Source organism: Nicotiana sylvestris, chromosome 1 (assembly GCF_000393655.2).
Source record: "Nicotiana sylvestris chromosome 1, ASM39365v2, whole genome shotgun sequence".
Taxonomy (NCBI): Eukaryota; Viridiplantae; Streptophyta; class Magnoliopsida; order Solanales; family Solanaceae; genus Nicotiana; species Nicotiana sylvestris.
The window spans coordinates 16,699,973-16,723,912 of record NC_091057.1 but is presented as its reverse complement, the minus strand read 5'-3'; the positions used below and the strand labels follow the sequence as shown (position 1 = coordinate 16,723,912).

The window sequence follows — 23,940 nt, the reverse complement described above, 5'->3', positions numbered from 1 at the left end:
GGAAGCACATTGAAGGAGATAGAGATGACCAGGAAGGGGCACTTTGAACGAGACTGCCCAATGTCAAAGTCCAAGGAAAAGGCGAGTGCATCCACAGTTGAACAGGTACATGATTTTGATAATGATTATGTACTAACAACATCGTGTAATAATAATAGTAGTTATGGAAACAAATGGGTGTTAGACTCTGCTTGCACTCTGCATATGACGTTCCGAAAAGACTGGTTTAGCAGCTATGAGAAAAGTGGAGGAACCGTAGTAATGGGCAATAATGCAACTTGTGCAATAGTTGGCATTGGCTCAGTTCGGGTTCGCTGCCATGATGGAGTCGTGAGGACTATTACACAAGTCCGTCATGTTCCTGATCTGAAGAAGAATTTGATCTCCCTGAGTACTCTGGATGAACAAGGCTACAGGTACATGAGCGAAGCAGGAACTATAAAGGTGACTAAAGGTTCTTTAGTCATGCTGAAAGGCAAGCTGGAGAACGGCCTTTACACATTGGCCGGAAGCACCATTGTTGGCTCTGCAAATGCATCTACAGTGCAGTTATCTAATGATGACAAGGCAAGACTATGGCACATGAGACTGGGTCATATGAGCGCACGTGGACTGGAGATGTTGAGCAATCGTAACCTTTTGGAAGGTGAGAAGATCAGCACACTTGACTTCTGTGAGCATTGCGTTCTAGGGAAGCAAAAGAAGGTCAGCTTCAACACTGGCAAACACAAGACAAGAGGAGTGCTAGACTACATCCATTCAGATTTATGGGGTCCCTCTAAACTTCCATCGAAGGGCAAAAAGAGGTATCTTCTCACTTTTATTGATGATTTCTCACGAAAGGTTTGGGTGCATTTTTTGAAGGCAAAAAGTGATGCTTTTGAAGCATTTAAAGAGTGGAAGATTTTGGTTGAAAATCAAATGGAGCGGAAAATCAAGTATCTTCGCACAGACAATGGCTTGGAGTTTTGCAATGAAGAGTTTAATGAATTCTGCAAGGTTCATGGGATCTCAAGACATAGGACTGTCAGGCATACCCCACAGCAGAATGGAGTTGCCGAGAGAATGAACAGAACTCTTCTTGAAAAGGCTCGTTGTATGCTCCTACAAGCCAAAATGTCCAAAGTATTTTGGGCTGAAGCAGTTCACACTGCTGCTCATATTGTCAATCGATCTCCAGCATCGGCAATTGACTTTAAGACTCCGAATGAGGTATGGTCAGGTGAACCCTCTAACTATTCATACTTACGAGTATTTGGGTGTCCAGCTTATTATCACGTTAATGAAGGAAAGCTTGAAATCTCAATTTCGCCAATTCAAGCCTAAACCTTCCATGAACTTCCAAAATGCATTCAGATCACGCTCCTAAGTCCCAAATCACATAACGGAGCTAACCAAACCATAAAAATTTAAATCCGAGATCAAATACAAACAAGTCAAATCTTGGTCAAACCTTTCAAATTTCAAGCTTCAACTGAGAAAGGTTCATCCAAATTCATTCTGATTAACCTAAAACCCAACACCAATGATTTACATAAGTCATAATACACCACACGGGGCAAGTCATGCCCGAGAACTGGCGATCAAAGTGCAAAAGCTCAAAACGACTGGTCGGGTCGTTACAAATATAGGTGCTATTGTATGCCTTATTGTCTTTTGAGATACAATAACTTTAATGTTCATTGTTGAGTTCCCCTTCTCTTTATGGAGGGACCCACCAATAGCACTAATAGAATTGCGCAAAAGTTTTCTCTCGGTATATGAGTTACTATCCCTTGACCCGATTGACAATGTGTTTAATCAAACGGGTGATTTTATTTTTGATCTATCGCCTCTAGTCGACGCAAGATGGATTTGGCTCCAGTGATTCACCATTTGAATGACGAGAGAACACTATTGCCACAGTTTGGTTCTATGGCGATAGTGTTCTTTCGTCTTGAATTCCATATATGTAGCTTGTCAAATAACACTCTCTTTGTTTAACAAAAAAATGAAATTTTAGTCAAAGCTAGAATTTAGAAGAACACAAGTTACTGATAATCAAAAGAGTGTATAAAAGGAAGTAATTTAGGTAGCAAGAGAGTAATCAAGAGAAAAACAAGTAAACCAAAGTTTATATCAATAGTATATTGTGTCCTCCCAATTGATCAGATATCTCTCTTTTATAGATGTCTTGGAGATATACATTTTGCCCAAATCATAATGAGGCTATTATGAGTAATTAAAGACATTGAATGCTACGTTACATAATCATTATATTCTATACAAATTCTCTAACGTATTCCACATTTAATGCCTATTAAATGTCGTATCTGCACTCTTTTCTATTGTCATATCCATCCTTTTTGATTCTCGGACATAAATGACTTAGATAGGTACGGGTGCTAGGTTATTTGTATTCCTGCCCATGCCTCTTCCTCTACCATTTGCTCGTATCTGTTCCAACTCGTGCCTTTTGGCTAATTGTAATTCTTTGACCAGTTGACCAGTCTACGTGCTTCGATACGTATTCGACACGTCACATTTATATTTAAATACAATTTTTTCCAATACAGATAGTCTCCCCACTTTCCATTTATTCATCAGTTGAATATTTGGGAAGTGGATTTCATTAAAAGAGAATTTTTGTCACCATTAATGCTATGACAAAATTGACGCTTCAATTGTCGCTTCCATTTAATGCTCCGTACACGTGTCTTTTTTCCATTGGTTCTGCAGTTTTGCAGCCCTTTTCAAGGCTTTTTATGGCTCCACTATTCACGAAGTGCCAGTTATTATTATTATGGTCCTTCCATCACTGCACCTTTACCTTTGGCGGTGGCATATTAATATAAATATAACTTCTTTCCTTGTCTTTTACCACATAAAGCTTATTGAACACTTAATTCCTCACATTATTCTTCTTCGCCATGTCTTCACCAAATCCTAACCCTAGGAGAGTTCCCATTGTTGATACCTTCCCTAATGCCCCTATTAGACATAGAAGGGGAGGTAGACTTCGTAGCTTAGGGTCTACTCGCGGTGGTGGTTCGTCTATACCTTCTCTTAGTTCTGGTCCTTCCTCCAGAACCAGAGGTTCCCTTTCTCACAGATCTTCTTCTAGGGATAAAGAACCTTCTGAACCATTACGTGAACCTTTAGTAGAGGAGATAGTCCCTACAGAACTATATTTTTACCATGATAGGGAATCTCTTAGAAACCAGGTTCCCGCCTTAGATCGTGCTGACGTTTACCCCACTCAAATTACAGAAGTTTTGACTCCTGTAGTTCGCAAAGACTGCCATTGGAGTAATGATTTTCCCATTATTATCCCTAATCCAAATCAGAGAATTACTTCTTACTTGACTGGGTTCTCTTTTGTTTATACATACCCTTTCACTTTAGGGTTCAAACCAGCTATTGACCCAGTTATCCTTGAATTTTGTCATTTCTTTAATGTCTGATTGGGTCAAATTGGCCTAATCATATGGAGGGTTTTTGCCTGTTTGAGGCATTTAACCAATTTGGCTGACGTTTCCTTTACTTTCCCTCACCTGATTCATCTTTACTCCCCTAGACTTTTCCGTAATGGAATTTTTACCCTAGTAGCCAGGAGTAAGAGGGTTTTAGTGAGCCCTGAAGATGACAAAGACCGTGGCTGGTATGCCCGATTTGTTGCTGCCCCCACTCTTGGTTTAGTGGGTGAGAATAACGTTCCCTTCCCTGAGAAGTGGAATTTTGCACGTAAGTCTTTTATCCATCTCGTACCTTTTTCCTTCAAGTTTATCAACTTCTCTAATTTTTGCCTCTTTTTTTAGCAACCATGGGAGTGGTGGAGAATATTCCCAATTTCCGTGGTTGGGTAGATAAATTGCTGAAGACCGCACCAATAGATGGTAGGTCTTGGAAAACATTTTCTAACCGTTACGGTTGGAAAGTAAAGACTCATGGTAAGAGTTTTTATTTCATCTTTCACGCATGTATATATTTTTCTTAATGGTTCTAACTTCCATTCTTCTTTTTATTAGGATTTTCTATTCAAGGAGTTACTGCTGAAGCAGTTGCGGCCTTTCGTGTCTCTTCGGGAATCCGTACTCCTTCGGGAACCCGTATCTCTTTAGAAAGAGCCCGAGAAATAGTCTTGGATTCTTCTTCTGCAAAAAGGAAAACTGTTGAAGAAGAAGACTCTGAAGAATAGGAAGATGGGGGTTCCCTGGTGACGAGGCCACGAGCTAGGAGACGCATCGTCTTTGATGACGAAGCTGAAGTTTCCCCTCGTCTTTCTGTTCCTCTTACTGAACCTGTTGAAACCCCAGTAATAATTCCTAACTATGACGTCACTCCCTATCATATTCATGAATCTATTGATCAACTTTTCTTCAGTGGTTTTGGCAGTGGAATTTTAGGGCCTGTTTTAGATGAAATACCCTTATCTTCTTTCTCAAACTCTCATGCTTGTGATTCCTTCCTTACCAGCCCTAGTTGTTTCTGTTCCTTCTTCTACTATTTTCACTTCCTCTACCGTTCCTCCTTCGACAACTCCCCCTCCTATCGTTCACCATACGGAAGCGGGCTCTTCAAGTAGAAGTGTCGCTATGAGGAGGGTAACCATTGAAGTTCCTGCTGATAGCAGCCTTTTGAGGAAGTCAGGTCAGGCAGATGTATGGCTGGAGCCTTTAATCGGTCCAATTGAAAAAGCAAAGCTGGAGAGCTATAGTTCCCTAACTCTAATGAATGATATCGTGCATGCCACTTTGAAGGTACTTTCCTTCTCTCCCTTCTTTACCTTGTAAAATTTTTTTATCTTTGGGATTCTTATATTCTTATTTCCCTTCCCTTTTTTTTAGGCCAATCTTATCGGCACAGAAATGATGAACAGAATCCCTCTCTTGGAGAAGGTAGCACGTGATTCTCAGTTAGAGGCGATCAACTATAAGGAACAATTTGAGAGTGCACAAATTGATATGGAAGATTTACAAGAAGGCAAGAGTACCCTAGAACAGCAGGTGTGGGCTTTAACTTCAGAGTTAGCGGTTGCAAAAGCCTCCTCAAGCCAAGCAGAAAAAGACAAAAAACGTCTCGAATCTTCCTTCTCAGAGAAACTATCTAAGGCCAGCGAAGAGAACGGAGAGTTGAAGGCTCTTTTGAGTCAAAAAGAAGTTTATGCTGGGGAGCTCGTGCAAAGTTAACTCAAGCACAAGAAGACCTTCGAGTCTCGGCTGATAAGGTTCGTACTTTAGAGAGCTCACATGTCTCTCTTCAAGCTTCTTACAACTCCGTTTGGCTGAAAATAAAGAGCTAAAGAATGAGATTGCTGATTGGGAAAAGGATTATGAGACCCTTGAAGAAAAATCTGATGTTGAGGTAAGTTGGACATATTTGAATTCACGTCGAGATACCCTAATTGAAGCTGGCCAAGAAAACTTCAACCTGGAGTCAGAGTTAGCTAAGATCAATGAAACCATTGAAAAAGCTCAACAAACTCAGGACTTCTCTTCTCCCGTGGTTGAAGCTTCCGTGAATGTTGAAGTTGATACGAATATCCCAACTCTTTCAAGCCGAATCGAGCATGTTGTTACAAGCCAAGTTGAAACCGCATCTATTGATGCACCTGCCCAAATTGAGCCCGCTGCTATTGATGTTCCTGCTTCAGTTCCACAAACTTCTCAGTGACCAGTTTTAATGATTTTGTTCTTGTTTTTTATTTTGGAAAATTGTAATCAAACCCTTAGCTTCATTTGAGGGTTGATTTTGGAAACGCAAGTCCCCAAGTCTTTTATGAGGCAATCTGTATAAACAATTTCATAGTTTTATGGCTAAGTTCGAACTTAGTCTTAGATTTTTTACATATTAAGAAGTTTTTCATGTTATTATATTAAACTTCTGTTTGCTTTATTCTTGCCTTTTGTTTTTAAGGACTTACAGAATAATTTGCATTTTTGTTATTCAAAAATGCTTCTGTTAACCTCATGACTAATTAATTTAAACATGAGTTTTATAAAATAGGGCCCTTCTATACTTCGACACTATGAAGAAGACGTCTCAACTTTATAATGGTGTTGTCATACAATAAAAGAAATAGGAACACACATGTTTCTTTGAAATAACTTTGACTAGTTTTGAATAATACTTTACATGTATTTGAATTACATCTATAACTTTCTCGTAACTGTTTTTCTTGTAACAGATTTTTTCCAAAGAAGAATAATAGACACGGGGTTTTTTCTTATAACCCATTTTAGTACATAGCCTTTACCCTAACTATAGTGAGGTTTTTCTTTGGCCTTAGCTCGTGGCTTCATCTCATGACCTTGTGACTTTTACTCTGCACTTGACTCTTTTAGGCTTGATTTTTCTTAATCTTCTTTGCCTTCTTTATACACATATCTGTGTATATTATGTAGTCCCCCAAGTGTTTGAGTATTGAAGTATGAAGCCTCGAGCACTTGATAGATTCTCTCATTTGGTCCGTTTCTTGAAAAGAAAAAACATATGGGACTCGGAGGTGCGATTTTAGATGAAAACTGCTTAACCCGTATGAATTTCTATCAGAATAATTGTAACCCTAGGCTAGTAATTTTAGGTTATTCTGTGTGCCTTACAGGTCGTGACTCATCATTTAGTACGGGTTAGCTTTTTGCCTATCATCTAAAATTGTTAGTAAAATTTTAACAATTCAAAAATTAAATTTAAAATAGTGATACCTGACCGTGGGTATTCCTTAGAAATAATATCTCTTCAAATGAACAGCATTCCAATGTGAAGGTAGTATCTTGTCATCCATTGTCTCCAGCTCATATGCTCCATTGCCTGCCATATTACAAACTCTATAGGGTCCTTCCCATGTTGGACTTAATTTACCCGCGTTAGCTGCCTTTGTGGATTGAAAAACCTTTTTAAGCACGAAGTCCCCCACTTTGAAGAATCTGAGGCGTGCTTTTCGGTTGTAATATCGTTATATGACTTCCTTTTGTGCTGTCATTCTTAGCAATACAGCTTCTCTCCTCCCCTTGAGTAAATCTAGATTGACCCGCATCTCCTCGTCATTAGATTCTTGTGTCGCCTGTGTGAACCGCGTACTTGGTTCCCCTATCTCAACTGGAATTAAAGCCTCAGCTCCATAAACCAATGAAAATGGTGTTTCTCCTATACTTGTTTTTGCAGTTATGCGATATGCCCATAAAACTTCAGGTAACACTTCAGGCCAGTTACCTTTTGATTCCTCTAATTGTTTCTTTAAATTATTGATAATAACCTTGTTCGTTGATTCTGCTTGCTCATTACCCACCGAATGATAAGGTGTTGACGTAATCCTTTTAATTTGCCAACTTTGAAAGAATTCTGTGATTTGAGCTCCAATAAATTGAGGGTCATTATCACACACGATCTCTTTTGGTACACCGAATCGGCATATGATATTCCGCCAAAGAAAATCTTTGACTTCCTTTTCTCGCACCTGTTTAAATGCTCCTGCCTCCACCCATTTAGTAAAATAATCAGTGAGTACTAGCAGAAACTTTACATGTCCTTTTGCTTGTGGTAATGGACCCACGATATCCATTCCCCATTACATAAATGGTCATGGGGCAATGACCGGGTGTAACAACTCTGCAGGTCTATGCATATTGTTACCGTACCTTTGGCATTTATCACATTTGGCCACGAAACGTTCTGCTTCTTTTTCCATTTTAGGCCAGTAATAACCTGCCCTAATTAAGGTTGTTAGCAATGACCTTCCTCCTGCGTGATACCCGCAATGTCCTTCGTGTATTTCTTTCATTACATACTCCGTTTGCGAAGGTCCGAGGCATCTTGCTAAGGGACCATCGAACATTTTATGATATAAATTGCCTTGCTTTAAACAGTACCGAGCAGCCTTCTTTTGAAGCGCATGAGCTTTCTTTTTATCATTAGGGACGGTACCATACTGCAAAAAAGCAACAATCTCGTTCCTCCAATCCCAAGTTAAATTATTAAAATTTACCTCATTCTTATCAGGATCGATAACTGAATGAAACAAATGTATAATTGAGGCGTTTGCATCGCTTTCCACATCAGCTGCAGATGCAGATTAGCTAGGGTGTCCGCTTCAACATTTTCATCCCTTGGTATTTGTATAACTTTCCAGGTTTGAAATTGCTTTATCAATTCCCGTACCTTTTCTAAGTATTATTGCATCCTTGCTTCACTAGATGTATAAGTCCCCAGCATTTGATTAACCACGAGTTGCGAATCAATCTTAATTATAATCTGATTTATGCCAAGCTCTCGTGCCAATTCTAGACCTGCAATCATAGTCTCATACTCCGCTTTATTGTTAGTTATGGAGTGACATTTAACAGCTTGTCGAATGGTCTCACCCGTAGGTGGTACCAAGACAATCCTTAAACCTGCACCTTTTACATTAGATGAGCCATCAGTGAATAAAATTCAAGTTCCCGGGTTAGCCCCATTGAATACCTGTAATTCTTTTTCTGCTTCTAATTGCACCTCTTGGCTAAAACCGGCCACGAAATCAGCTAACACGATTTTATAGCAGTCTAGGTTGGTATGTGATTTCGTATTCACTTAACTCTATTTCCCACTTAGCTAACCTACCTGATAGCTCATGCTTATGTAATATATTACGTAAAGGGTAGGCAGTTACTACGGCGATAGGATGACACTGAAAGTAAGGTCTTAACTTTCTAGATGCCATGATTAATGCAGGTGCAAGTTTTTCTAACTGAGGATATCGCGTCTCCGCATCTAACAAAGATTTACTAACATAGTAGATAGGGGATTGTTTACCTTGTTTACTGATGAACATGCTCAATTCGAAAATGTTGAAGCTACGGATGAGGCTTTGCAAAAACTTATTACCGCACAGGTCAATAAAGTCGTTCAGGCCTTGGTTAGCCAGTTACCTGCTGCACCACCCACACCTACTCCAAATAACAACACTCTGGAGAACCCTCATTCCGGGCTTGTTAATTCAGGTAGCGGTGGAACTCCCAGTGAATCGCAGGATGGAGAACCAGATAATTTAGTTAATTCAAATTTACAAAACTTAGTACTAACCTTGCAGAAACAGCTCAAAGAGCAAAGTGAGCGCATAGAACAGATACCCGGGGTGCCGCCCATAATCAAAGAGGTAGATATGGATAGATATTCACAACAACCCTGGAAGCCTAGTGCTGCTCCATTCCCAATTCCAAAAAAGTTCAAAATGATTATCAGATTCCAAAATATGACGGAACCAATTTGTTTAACCAAAAAATGAAATTTTAGTCAAAGCTAGAATTTAGAAGAACACGGGTTACTGATAATCAAAAGAGTGTATAAAAGGAAGTAATTTAGGTAGCAAGAGAGTAATCAAGAGAAAAACAAGTAAACCAAGTTTATATCAATAGTATTTCATGTCCTCCCAGTTAATCAGATATCTCACTTTTATAGATGTCTTGGAGATATAAGTTTTGCCCAAATCATAATGAGGCTATTATGAGTAATTAAAGACATTGAATGCTACGTTACATAATCATTATATTTAATACAAATTCTCTAACGTATTCCACATTTAATTCCTATTAAATGACGTATTTGCACTCTTTTCTATTGTCAGATTCATCCCTTTTTGATTCTCGGACATAAATGACTTAGATAGGTACGGGTGCTGGGTTATTTGTATTCCTGCTCGTGCCTCTTCCTCTGCCATTTGCTCGTATCTGTTGCAACTCGTGCATCTTGGCTAATTGTAATTCTTTGACCATTTGACCAGTCTATGTATTTCGACACGTATTCGACACGTCACCTTTATATTTAAATATAATTTTTCCCAATACACTCTTAGTGCTAAATCTAATAAATTGAAGGCTTTTCTCCTAAACAATGAAATTCCACTAAGTAGAGGTATTTGTTAAATAATATGATGATGTTTGACTTTTCGGAAGTGAAATTTTGTTCCGGTTTTTTTTCTCCCTTTCGTGCACCGTTTAGTTTGCTTGAATTGATTTCTATTGACATGAGTATTGAAGGTTGAAGAATGCTGGGTCAAGTAGCATGCAAGGATGAGTCAGATCAACAATGAAGGCCTAATGGTGAGGAGTTGTTGGATTTTCATCTTTTTGCCTCTTCTGTTCGGAAGATTATTGGACAATAGGGGTTACTCCGATTGTCAACACGTCATCAAAAGAGCAATAGCTCAAACAAAGGGGAGTTCGGAATATTATTGCATCAATGTTTCTCCAGTTTCTTCATTAGGTTATATATGGAGGAAATAGGAAATTTTGAAGGGCATCATTTTTAATCTTCATATACCCGTGAAATATAGTGATTTTTCATTATCCTTCCATTTTCTTATAAACCAGCACTCAATTTGTTGCCTGGCTTTTCTTTTGGTGGGGTTGGGAATTTTTCTAGCTGTCAAGAGATTAAAAATTGCTATTACTCAAAACTTTTGAAATTTCAGTATTTCATATTGGGAGTTCAACTGTCCAAATTTAGAAAAGTGTGAAACTTCTATTTTTTAGTTGTTTGATAATTATCAGTATGAAACTTGTGGCAGGGTTGAAGTTTTTGTTAATGTTTTAATGGATTTGTAGTATGATTCCTTTTAGGCAGGATGACATTTCTATGATCAGCAAAGTTGTTTTTACTGCCAGTTTGCTGTAGTTGCTGCAATTTTTTGATTTTTCTGATGTTAAAATTCTAATGGAGATATTTTTGATTTGTTTGGTTCTTTTTTCAATGGATTCAATTAGGTTTATCACTAGTATATTAGTTTTGTGCTTTAGCTGTACGTAAAAGTTCTACATTATGATAGACAAAAAATTAGGCTACGACAATTAGGGCTCTCTTGTTTGGTGTCTCGTTTGAGCTTTGCAATCTTGAGAAGTTTGGAAAAACTAGATGGTGTTTGTTTAGAACAACTTTACACAATAGTACTTCAAGTATCATTGGTCAGTAGTGGTGTTCTGATAAATTAGTTTGTGCGCACCTTAAGTTTTTTATCGAATACTTGTTACCACCCGCAGAGGCGGACTCAGGATTTGAAAGTTATGGGTGCATTTTTTGATTTAATCAAAATCTGCATTGTATATAGGGTGCTCACTACTAATATATCACTATTTTCTAATGACATATATATATGGGTACATAGAATTTTTGTCGAATTTTACGGGTGCCGGTGACACCTCTACCTATAACTTAGGACCGCCTCTACCACCCGGGTTACAATTTTTTTAATAAAATTAAAGTTGTTTTTGTGATGATGGGGAGTTTGACATCAACCCCTACCATGTAGATTAATAATCAAAAGTTGTTTTACATGAAGGAGGGGAATATAAAACCAAACCTACTCATAATATGGATAAGTGTTGTACATGCCTAACTCTTTAGAGTAAGCTTGCAAAAAATCAATGCTATGAAATATAATACAAAGTGAAGAGTATACAATAAACAACAAAAAACTCTCACCATAATGCATGTTAATGCTACACCTAGGACAAAAATTAACAGCATAGTTAACTTAGTCACTAGCTTCGTATACAAAAGTAGTCTTGAAGGCTCTTATTCTGAAGCTTGCTAATTGATCCTTATACATAAAGCATAGACCTCTAGCTTGACTTGGGAGCTCATGAGCAGAGAAATACCATTTAGTACTGGTTCTTTCTGAACCTTCTTTAACTAGTGCGTCTGTGACTCTATTAGTCTCTCTATAGCAATGTGTGATGTGGAAAGCCTCAAAGTTTATCATAACTTTTTTTATTATTCTCTATGTTGTGACTTAAATTCCAAGGAGGTTTTATCTTTCCATTATCCCAGTTGACCACTAACAAGGAACCCAATTCAATACAGATCTTGTTAATGCTTGAGTCCTCGCACCATTTAAGACCAACACACAAAGCTAGAGATTTTGCAGCATTATTACTTTGGATACCAAAAGAGATGCAAATGCAGCTATATCACCTCCCCTTGGTGTCCCCTATCAATGTCTCCACCACTACTTTTACCTAGATTTCCTTTAGAACATCCATCAATATTATGTTTAGACGTACTAGGTTGAGGGAATTTTCAGGTGGCACTAATAATATTTAGCTTTGGCTTAGCCGTTTAAGAAATGTACAAAAGTTTCTTCTAATTTAATTTGTTGCTACATCAATCTATCTGAACTGCTTGCAGATAATAATTGTGGCATCTCTTGACAAATTGAATGTGCTACCTTAGGGATGTACATTCTTTCTTCATCATACTTTTTTCCGCACCTTGTCTTCCAGATATGCCAATTAATTAAAACGGGAATAATCTATAGCATAAATTTTGGATAGGATTCTGAAAGTTAGAAAACCACCATCCTAGCTAGCATAGCATGTCTAATTCCCCCTCCAAATTCTTTAATCCCAAATTGATTTCTAAAGGCATACCAAATATTTTTGTTGAGATTGCTTCTTTTTTTTCCTGAAAATATGTTCCACATCCTCACTCATAGAGTTATCACAACAGTCACATCTAGATGGATAAGGGTAACCACCCGAATTACATAGACACTATATATATAATAGTGCATTAAAAAATTCTATATCAAAATTGGAGGAGAACGTTAGACGCCATATTAGGACGAGCTCAGAATTCAACTATTGAGATGCCTTTCGTGGCCTAGGCCGTGACAAGGTATTTTAAACTCTGACACCGCGTCTCAAACTTTGACATCGACCTCTACTATGTAAATCAATAACCAAAAGCTGAAAACATGAAGGAGGGGGCATAAAACCTAACCTCCTCATAATACGGATTAGAGTTGGACATGCCTAACTCTTTACAGTAAGCTTGCAAAAAATCAATGCTATGAAATATAATACAAAGTGGAGAGTATATAATAAACAGCAAAAAGCTCTCTCCATAATGCATGTTAATGATATACCTAGGACAAAAATTATCAGCATAGTTAGCTTAGTCACTAGCTTCATGTACAAAAGTAGTTTTGGAGGCTCTTATTCTGAAGCTTGCTAATTGATCCTTATACATAAAGCATATACCTCTGGCTCGACTTGGGAGCTCATGAGCAGAGAAATACTATTTAGTACTTGCGGTTGAATTATTGTTCATATTGAAAGGAGTCGAGATTGATAAGGAGTTGTTTAATGATTCTCGAACATGTACTAGTTTTGAGTTCTTTTTGAACCTTCTTTAACCAGTGCGTCTGCGACCCAATTAGCCTCTCTATAGCAATATGTGACGTGGAAAGCCTTAAAGTCTATCATGATTTTTTTATTATTCTCTATATTCTGTCTTAAATTCCAATGAGGTTTTATCTTTCCATTAACCCAGTTGACCACCAACAAGGAATCTAATTCAACACAGATTTTGTTAATGCTTGGATCCTTGCACCATTTAAGACCAACACACAAAGCTAGAGATTCTGCAACATTATTAATCTGGATATCAAAAGAAGTTGCAAATGCAGCTATCACGTCCCCTTGGAGGTGCACCAGCGGCGAACAGAAGCAAGGTTATCAGATACCTCAGAAAAGCCCGGCCAGAACCACACATGCAAGTTTTCTTTCCGAACCATACTTCCTACAGCTAACATGTGTTCAATCCAGCAGGAATGCGCAGCGCAAACTGTCCCCTAATAACGCCTCCACCACATATTAGGTTGAGGGAGTTTCCAGGTGGCACTAATGATATTTAGCTTTAGCTTAGCCATTAAGTTTCTTCTAATTTGTGGCTACATCACTCTGTCTAAACTACTTGTAAATAATAATTGTGGCATCTTGACAAATCGAATGTGCTACCTTAGGGGTGTAGATTCTTTCTTCATCATACATTTTTCAGCATCTTGTCTTCCATATATGCCAATTAATTAGAAAGGGAATAACCTGTAGCATAAATTTTTGGATAGGATTCTGAAAGTTAGCAAACCACCATCCAAGCATAGCATGTCTAATTCCCCTTCCAAAGTCTTTAATCCCATATTGATTTCTAAAGGCTTTCCAAATATTCTTGTTGAGATTGTTTTTTCTGGAAATATGTTCCACATCCTCACTCATAGGGTTATCACAACTAGGAGTGGCAAACGGTCGGGTCGGATATGAACGGTTCAAATGGGTAATTTAAAGAAACGGATAAATTATCCGATCCGATCCGTATTTGAGACGGATAACAATCCACAACCCATTGGGGATAGTTGAAGTCAAAAGGGGTTCAGTATGAAGCTTGCAATAAACAAATTCAATATGGAAATTGGAGGAGAGAGTTAGCAGCCATGTTAGGACGAACTCAGAATTCAACTGTTGAGATGCCTTTCAAGGTATTTTAAACTTTGCAAATAATTACCTTTTGTGCATTTTTCTTTTTATGTTATACTACTATGTGATAGTTGAGGAGAGCAAAAACGTCTTTACCACAACAATGTTCCAAACAACTTTTTAAAATTAACTAGTATTAGTACCCGCGCGATGCGCGGACACAAATCATGTTAAACTGTGATGTTGGTTATTTGAATCATGTGCAAATAACCTTAAAATATAAACCTCTCAGATAAAAATTATATAACATTAGATATTAATTATGAAGTAAGATATGAAATTATTGTTCAAATCTCGTAGTGCACAACCTATTTTGTTTTTTATTTGTAGCAACCTAACTACTTGATTTTAGTACTTGCACTTCGTTTTGCTGTCAGTATCAAAGAATACTAAACATATCATGTTGCGATCTGTCTTGTTTGAGCACATTAGATCATATTATTTTAACAAACTTCTTACTATCACTTTGTTTTTATCTAAAAGTTAAATATGTCTTATTCATCACATTATTTTTATGCAAATTCTTTTTTTTATTTTTTCTTATAGTTATTGTATTATTTATTATTTAAAATTATTTTACTATCATATAATTTTTTATTATCTTAATAAATATCTTTCTTATTATTCTTTTAATAGTCTTTAATAACTATAAATATTTTATTCTTGAAATTTGGTATATTTTTATGCATTCAATTTTTTTTAATCATTTAAACTTATTGTAATATTTTTAAATATAATTAAATTTTTTAATTTATTTATTTTTAAATTATTTTAATGTTAAGTATCCTCACACTATCTCTATTGTTTTACTACATTCTCTTCCCTACTATAAATTTTAATTATTTTTATATTAATTTTTTACCTTTAACCAGAATAATATCATATTTTATTTTAAATTGTAAAATTGAATTAGTCTAAAATATTAATACATATATTTGATGATTATGTTACAAATATATTGAGTTCTCTTATAACTATTTTTGTATTAGATGCAGTTATTATTTTTTTAACTTTAAGATACAAATTTAATTTTTAATTTTCATTAGTAAAATTACCTATATTAGAAAGTTATTTATATTGTTAAATTTTATTTTAATCATAGAAAAATAATTTCTTAATTGTTTGAACATATTATATATATGTAGTAATATGTTTATTGTCATTTTATTTCTTTACATAATATTTTAAAAAATAAAAACTTATGAAATAAAAAAAATCTCATCTCAAATTCAAATAATTCTTATCATTCTATTTTCTAAATTGGACCGCATTTTTAAAATATTATACTATATATTCAAACTTAAACTAACTACATTCAATTCAGATATTAATCATAGAAAAATATTTTCTTTGTTGTTTGAACACATTATATGTTAATGTTGTAGTAATATTTTCATTATCATTTTATTTCTTCCGTAAATTTTCTTTCTTTTTTAGATTTAATACAAATTTAATCTTTAATTTTTATTAGTAAAATTACCTATATTAGAAATTTATTTTCTATTTTAATATTTTTTCATAAATAAGACTTCAATTTCGTGATATTATCCATAGTTTGGACATTCTAATCGTAGTTTTAACAAATTTCTAATTTCAAATTCAAATAGCCTTTCCCTTTCATTTCTAATAATAATTTTTTAATAATTTTGCTAATTTTTAATCTATTATATAGTCTTATTACGTTTTATGTGGCTTTTCATTAACTTATAATTTTTTTTAATATCATTATAATCTACTATTCTTTAATATAATATAGATAAATATATAATTTCTAATCATAAAATAAATATTTATTTTGTTTTAAAAATATTGCTCGAAAATTTTAAATTATTTAAATTTTAATAAGATTTTAAGCATTGTATATTTAATTTATTTTATTTTTTAAACTTATGATTTATAAATATCTCATATTATCTCTAATTTATTTCTATTATTCAATATTTTTAGTTTTTGATTTTATCCATTAGACTTGAGTTACGTGGACTTATCCATATTATGAATTTTCTTATCATAATATAAAAAACTTTCCCATCTCAAATTTAAATAAGTTTTACCCTTCTTCTCTATGATAAAAAATCTGAATTTTTATTTTTTCTCTATTTATTATTTATTTTTGATATTATATTATTAAATACCTAATATTATTACATTGTCATGTGGATTTTTATTAGCTTGTTTGAATTTAATATTTATTTCTACTACATTCATTCTAATATAATATAGATAAAAATTTAAAAACTTTCTCAAATTCAAATAAGTTTTATTATTCTATTTTCTATATTTGACTACATTTTTAAAGAATTATGTTATACTTTCAAACTTAAACTTACTGTACTCAATTCAAATATTAATAAAAAAATATTTTCTTAATTGTTTGAACACATTATATCTGAATGTTGTAGTAATATTTACGTATAAAATATTCGTTTGCCCGATTTATCAATATTAATATGACTTTATTTTTAAAATATTTTTTTACTGATTATTTAAGTTTTTTCTTACCTTATAAATAATTTATATACTTTATTTAAGATCTTATTTTGCTGCTTGAATTTATTTAATTTTTAAACTCAATATATCTTTAATAACTTAAGTAAATTTTAATTTTATTTTATATTTTAACTTACTCTAATGTATAAATAGTCGTAGGTTATCTCAATTACGTCTTTCTATATTTTTTTTATTTTATTCGATTAGAATTTTTAATTAATTTTTCCCTCCAATATCTCTAGCTAATAAAAAAATCTATGGGTGAATCAATATAGATATAAATATACTTATAAATATAAATTTAAATGTAGATATATAGATTAAATTTGTCTAAGATCTATTTAGATTAAGTATAAGATTCATTAACTACTTCCATTAATTATGTTTCCATTTATGATTCAAATTTTTAATGTTGTCTTTAAATTGCCAAGTGGCTTCTTTTTAGCTTGCCACTTGGCTTAACCACATGCTTCACTACTCTTCTTTTAATATAATATAGATAAAAACTTCCACCAAAAACATCTAGGAAAATGTTTTGGAAAAATAGTTTAAGAATAGTCCAATAAAAACATTTCTAATAATTCTATTTTCCAGGCTACATTTTGGCGTTATCTATTTGTCTTGTAAAATACCGTAGTAAATGCTCAGTTTGATGTAGATGTCTCATCCATTCTAATTGGGACCTCACAGAGACCAAACCAAACATGAAAATGAAAAAAGGTTACAGTAGTCTCCTTTATTGGCTATATAAAAAAGCCATTCATATCTTCAAGATTAAGATACAAATGGTTCGAAGCTTGAAAAGAAGTGAATTATGGTTAGTTTAGACTATTTTAAGATCTTAGAAATAGGGGCAGAGGGAATATTCGGTAAGACGTCGTATGAATCCAGTAATTTTTGCATAGATCATGTATTTGCATTAGAAAATTCATTAAATATGTATAAATTTTTTATCGAACCAAATAATTAAAACAAGGTATGGGTTCAGTGGCAAGTCAAAACCCATAAACTTCAAAATCTGTCTCCGACTTGACTTAGAAACGACATAACACAGACAATCTTAATATGTTATAATCAAAGATTAATCATAAAATTCCTCACAATTATCTGCCACAAAGTGTATTACTGGATTGTTCTGAATTCAATAGTTTTGAACTTCCAATAATTTGTCCGTGTAAAAATAACTTAAAATTTATATTCTAAATCCATCTCTAATTAAATCTACCAGTCATAACCTAAACTTCTTCAACAAGAACCACCAATAATTTGAATTCACACTACATTTATGTTATAATTACGAAATCATATCAACTCAAAACTTTTCCTTTATCATAGACTGCTTTTCTATATAGGGGCCACTTCTTTGACAAGACACAAACAAAACTCAATAAAACATTATTTTTCAAGGGGGCAAAAAAACAAGAACTTAAAGTAAAAAAACATCAACTGTAGCAAAGAGATCTGACACCACTGCATTATATGGGTGTCTCAAACTTTTCATCACTGAATCACTGCATTTTGCCTGATTCATGAAATCAATAGAATCACAAGAAATGAAGTTTCATCAAACATCCTTTGTGTTCACATACTTTCAAAAGAAAAAAAAACAGCTGCAGCAAACTTGAATTTTTTAATTATCTTTATGGAATTTACAAGAAGAAGAAAAAGAATAAGGAGAAGAAATAGAAGATATCAAGAAATACACCATTACAAATGACATGCAACAAAGAAGGAGGAATAATGGCTCTTGTTGAAATCTCATCTGAAATTTTGACAAGATTACATCAATTTTTCTTCATAAAATTAATAATATGAAGGGTTTGGGGAGGGGGGGGGGAGGGAGTGAATCTTGAAATTGTATGCACAAGTAAGACAAAGTATACACAATCCATCTCTATTTATTAAACATTATTAATAGCAGAAACATAGGAGAATAAACTAATAATTATATTTCTCGTGTATAACTATAACATACATCAATTAATATTTGTGACAAAACAAAGAAGAAACTAACATATTCTTCACATACAACACAAGCAAGAAAAAAAAGGAAATGAAAAGAATAATAATAATTATCATAACAATAATAATACTAACAAGTTTTACTAACACCACTTTTGTAATAAGATAAGCAAGATGCAATTAATTCATCTGTTGGACTCTGGATTTGCACCACTAGGAACTTCATGAGCAGCCACACCATATTGTTGACTCGCCGTCTCGGCCCCACCGTCATTCGCAGTTGTGGTCGTGGTCGTGGTCGTGGCCGTAGCAGTACTGACAGCTGATTGCTTAGAATGAACTTGCATGGGGTATTCCTTGCTAGTTTGAGAATTTTCTAGGATAATTCTTCCATTTGTTGGTAAGGAAAATGCTTGAAAATTGATAGTGTTAGTAGTTGAAATTATCAAGAATAGCCCAAGGAAGAGAAGAAGAAAGAGAGATTGTGATAGTTTTGTTTTTGCCATGAAAAAAGTTGATTAACAAAGAAAAATAACCACCCCCCAATAACCCTAGGGAGATCAATATCCATGAACCAAATGAAACCACCAAGATAGAAATGCTAAAGGACAAAGAAATCCAAGAAATAGGAAAAAGAAAATTTTATGCTATTCTTACTATGAGAAGAAACTTTAGCTTTCTCAATTTCAAACCATAAAGTAATGTTATGACTATCAAGAGTTGCAATGTTTTCTCATCAAAATAGATGGATATAAATATGGGAAATCCTGTGAAACATGACTTTCTCTTTCAATTTCCCATTTTGCCCCTCTATTTCTTTTATAATATTGGTATCTGAAGCACCTCAAACACAGCTCAAGTATTTCACTGGGCATCTGCTGTCTCTTATCAGTATATATATTTATCGAGTAACTCTATTCGCCGATACTTAAATATATAGGTAAAAATTACTTCCTCCATTTCAATTTAGATGACACATTTAGCTTATCGAGAGTCAAACTGTGTGAAATTTGACCAATATTTTAAAATATATTTTATTATCATATTAACATGAGAAAAATTAAAACTTATAGTACTTTTTGTGTAGTTTTTGAATATCTAAATTTTAATTTTAAAATACTAACTTGTACTAATTTAATTTAATTTTAAAATTTAGTCAAATTAACTTTCGAAATGTATCGTCTATATTGAAACATTAGTATTTTCGTCTAATACATGAAGTAAGGCTAAGTTTTCATACATGTGACGCCCCTACGAGAATTTAAAGTCAATTATACATATGTGGGGTTGTAATTAATTGGATTATTATAGTCTAAAGATTAAAGGGATTTGGTTGACAAAACTTTTAATTAAATGACGTCTGAAGAAATCTATGTACAGCTCCATTATATCACCAACAAGTCACATTGACGGTGATGTTTTGCTGCCTTTTATATGGCGCGGAATTACGGTCAAAACTCTCTATAACAATATTTTTATATAATTGTTATTCATTATAAAAGCTGAGTTTTTTCGGACCGAATATTATATTATATTATAATATATGTCCTCTATAACAACACTTCACTATAGCAGCCACAAAATTTCGAAACAAACGAGGTTGTTATAAAGAGGTTTGACTGTAATTTTACATTTCAATGACTTTCCTAAATTTAAGCATCCTTTTCTTAGTTCAGTTGCCTCTTTGAGAGATAACTTAACTTTATGGTATTTCTCCCAAAAATGGATTCCAATATAATATATAGTATATTATTATTGCCGTCAGGAAAATTATTGACGAACCAACGACACCCAAAATAGAAATGTAATTTATGAAGGTAGAATATTTTGTATCTTTTTATCGTTTAACATTCAATTTTCACTTATTTCTTCAAAGTACAAGTGAATTACGTAACAAATTAGATATAGTTACTAACATAACAAGAACATTACTGCCCCTGTTATTTATGGATATCTCATAAATACTAACCATGCATATATAGTCAAACATTTCTATAACAGTCTCGTTTGTTCCGATATTTATTGGTTGTTATAGTGAAGTGTTGTTACAGAAAATATATATTATAACATAAGATAAAAGTTGGTTCCAAGAAACACTTAGCTTTAATAATGAATGGATGTTATATACATAAGGATGATGTTATAGAGAAGTCTGACCGTATATAATTAACACTTAAAGAAAATGCAATTTGTTTCTTTTAGTGCAGCTCACATATATAGGATAGGAGTAGGAAAAACCACAATTAAGATAACTTCACTCATGAGGGCCAAAACCATAACACTGTGGTTCAAGTTATGATATTTTACTACAATTTTTCCTAACGGTAGTAAAACTTGCTGCAACTCGGATTCGAGCCGTGAAAGGAGCCACTAATGCTTATGTTCGGGTAGACTGTCTATATCATACTTTTAGGGTGCGGCCCTTCCCTAAACCAGACGTGAATATGAAATGATTTATGCACTGGACTGCCCTAAATTAGTAAAAATTGATGCAACAACTTTTACTTGCAATTGTAATAAATCAAAATCATGCATGATACTGCAAATTTTATATGATATTTCACTACAAAACCTATTTATTGTTAATAAAACCTTCAATATTAAGGATTTATTTGTAGGCAATTAAAATGGTCACTAAAACCTAGTCTCAAAATCTTTGACACTAGGACTAGGTTGTCCATTCAAGGGAACAAAAGATCTACTTGTCTAATATGGTAAAGTAATTTTGTTGGAAAGTAAAAATAATAGAACAAGTCAATGAAAAAAGGGTGAGGGTAGAATAGGAAAAAAATGGTGGTGTGGGGCTTTTTGTAGCTTGGACTCTTGCATAAGAAATCTCTCAATTTTTGACACATACAAATCCATTGAAAATTACAGCTGATTTAGAGCCTTATCACCTTTGATTATTATAATTATAAAATTAAAAGTTGCCCAAAAGAAACAAACGAAAGTCTACATTGCTTTCTGCACCTGTCGCCTTGATTGTATGCATTAGGTCCCCCACCTGCACTTACCTTTAACAGAAACACATGCAAACTTGTACGTTAAGGCTATTCTTGTAATTCAATCTTGTGACATTTAAAAAATTTCTATTTGTGCTTCGGTTTAAGTTATGTACACAATAAATCGTTATTGTAAAGAACTTTTCACACCATAACATGTCGTCGAAGGATATCTACACACAAGCAGATCTACCCTTGGAGTAGGGAGTCATCGGCTTCCTGTAACTTCGGGGGAAAATGTTTGTATATATATATATATATATATATATTTATTAAGATTCAAAGCTTATGCAGCTACATTAGTCGATTTGAAAGGGGGAGGCATAACTTTACTTTTAGTTTGCTGCGTGGGTTCAATTTGCATTCTAGCATTTTCTCAAATTTTCTTATTTGCCAGTACTGCTCCCCACACTTTCAAGTTCTGAGTCCACCTATGTATCTGTAACAATTTGGTAAAAAGCTACCAACAAATTTATATGACAAAATTTATTTTTCTAAGAAATTGTTGTTGATAGAATTTAAGGGTCCACCAAACTATATAGAGAATCAGGTTCTCTATTAGTTCTCATAGAAACCACGCACACTGCAATAAGTAAATGGCAAGAGAAATTTTACATGGAAAATTTCCAGTTCAATGGGATTAAAAATCACGACCTACATGTCACGACCCTAAAATCGACCCGGTCGTGATGGCGCATATCGTGAAACTAGGCCAGTTGACACAATTCCCGAATTAACCATTATTCAATAAAAGTCATTTTAAGCCTTTAATTAATCAATATCTCTTAATGTAAGTCTAAATGAACAATGCGAAACAAATACACAAGCCCGACATCGGGGTGTCACAAGTCATGGGCATATACTAAGGTCTGAATACAACGAAGAGTCTGAAAATATAATAAAAACAATCTAAGGAAGACAAGAGGGGGAAGAGCAGGGCTGCGAACGTCGGACAGCTACCTTGTTTATTCCGATGACTCTGCCACTGAGCAATCAACACCCGCTACCGGGTTCAGAAATACCTGAATCTGCACACAAGGTGCAGGGAGTAATGTGAGTACGCCAACTCAGTAAGTAATAAAAGTAAATGAAAACTGAGCAATAAAAAAATACGTAAACCACGTCATAACGCTATAGCAAATGCAGTACATTTCCAAAACAGTACAGAAATCATTTACTTCGTAAATCAAGCTCAGTTTCAGTAAAACCTTTTAAAACAACTTTCAATAGTTTCAAACGAGTGATAAAATAGTGAGTAAAAATGATAGAAACTTAAACAGCCCATCGGGCAAAACATGTACCATACACCGCCCCTCGGGCAAAATATCAATAGAACCAGCCTCTTCAGCTACCTCACAGTCACTCGTAATCAGTCCCTTATGCATAACATGAATCAAGAACCGCCCCTCGGGCAAAACATGGATCAAGGACAGCCCCTCGGGCAAAACATGGATCAAGGACAGCCCCTCGGGCAACAACATGAAACAACAGTCCCTCAGGCAATATCACATCTCACACTGGGTACCCACGCTCACTGGGGGTGTACAGACTCCGGAGGGGCTCCTACAGCCCAAGCGATATAACAAACCATCTTGTGGCATAATCATACTGACTCTCGGCCTCATAACAACCCACCTCGTGGTGTAATAAATCAGGCCTTCGGCCTCATAATCATGAATCAGTAACAATTTGTTGCGGCGCGCAACCCAATCCCATAATATCCTCACAACACAGGCCCTCGGACTCACTCAGTCAGAAATCTCTCAAGCCACTCGGGCAACAGTAAACATGATGCTCAGCCCAAAATGTCATTTAAAATATCAAAACAGAGTAAATACGATTGAGTTATAAAAATAGTAGAATACAGCATGACTAAGTACAAATATGAAGTCAAAACAGTGAGGAATAGTAGTAAAAATCCCCTAAGGGCCCAAAACAGTTGGCACGAGGCCCAAATATGGCATTCAGCCCAAAATATGGTAATACTTTCCAAAACACAATTATATCAAACAGTTTTCAATCAAATACGCAACTTAACAGTCGTACAGGACGGACCAAGTCACAATCCCCAATGGTGTGCGACCCCACACTCGTCATCTAGCGTGTGTGTCACCTCAAAGGAGCATAACGATTTGAAATCCGGGGTTTCATACCCTCAGGACAAAATTTACAATCATTACTTACCTCAAATCGGTCCAAACTCTAGCCCGCGATGCCCTTGC

At 34.6% G+C, this 23,940-nt stretch overlaps 1 protein-coding gene across 1 annotated transcript; it reads left to right on the top strand.

The window, feature by feature from the left end:
* Positions 1–219: 219 nt before the first annotated feature.
* On the top strand, positions 220–965 carry LOC138878767 (uncharacterized mitochondrial protein AtMg00300-like). The gene is made up of 2 exons (XM_070158460.1): positions 220–806; positions 887–965. The coding sequence occupies exons 1-2, from the start codon at positions 262–264 to the stop codon at positions 891–893; spliced, it is 552 nt and encodes a 183-aa protein (XP_070014561.1). The 5' UTR covers positions 220–261; the 3' UTR covers positions 894–965.
* The last annotated feature ends 22,975 nt before the right edge of the window (positions 966–23,940 follow it).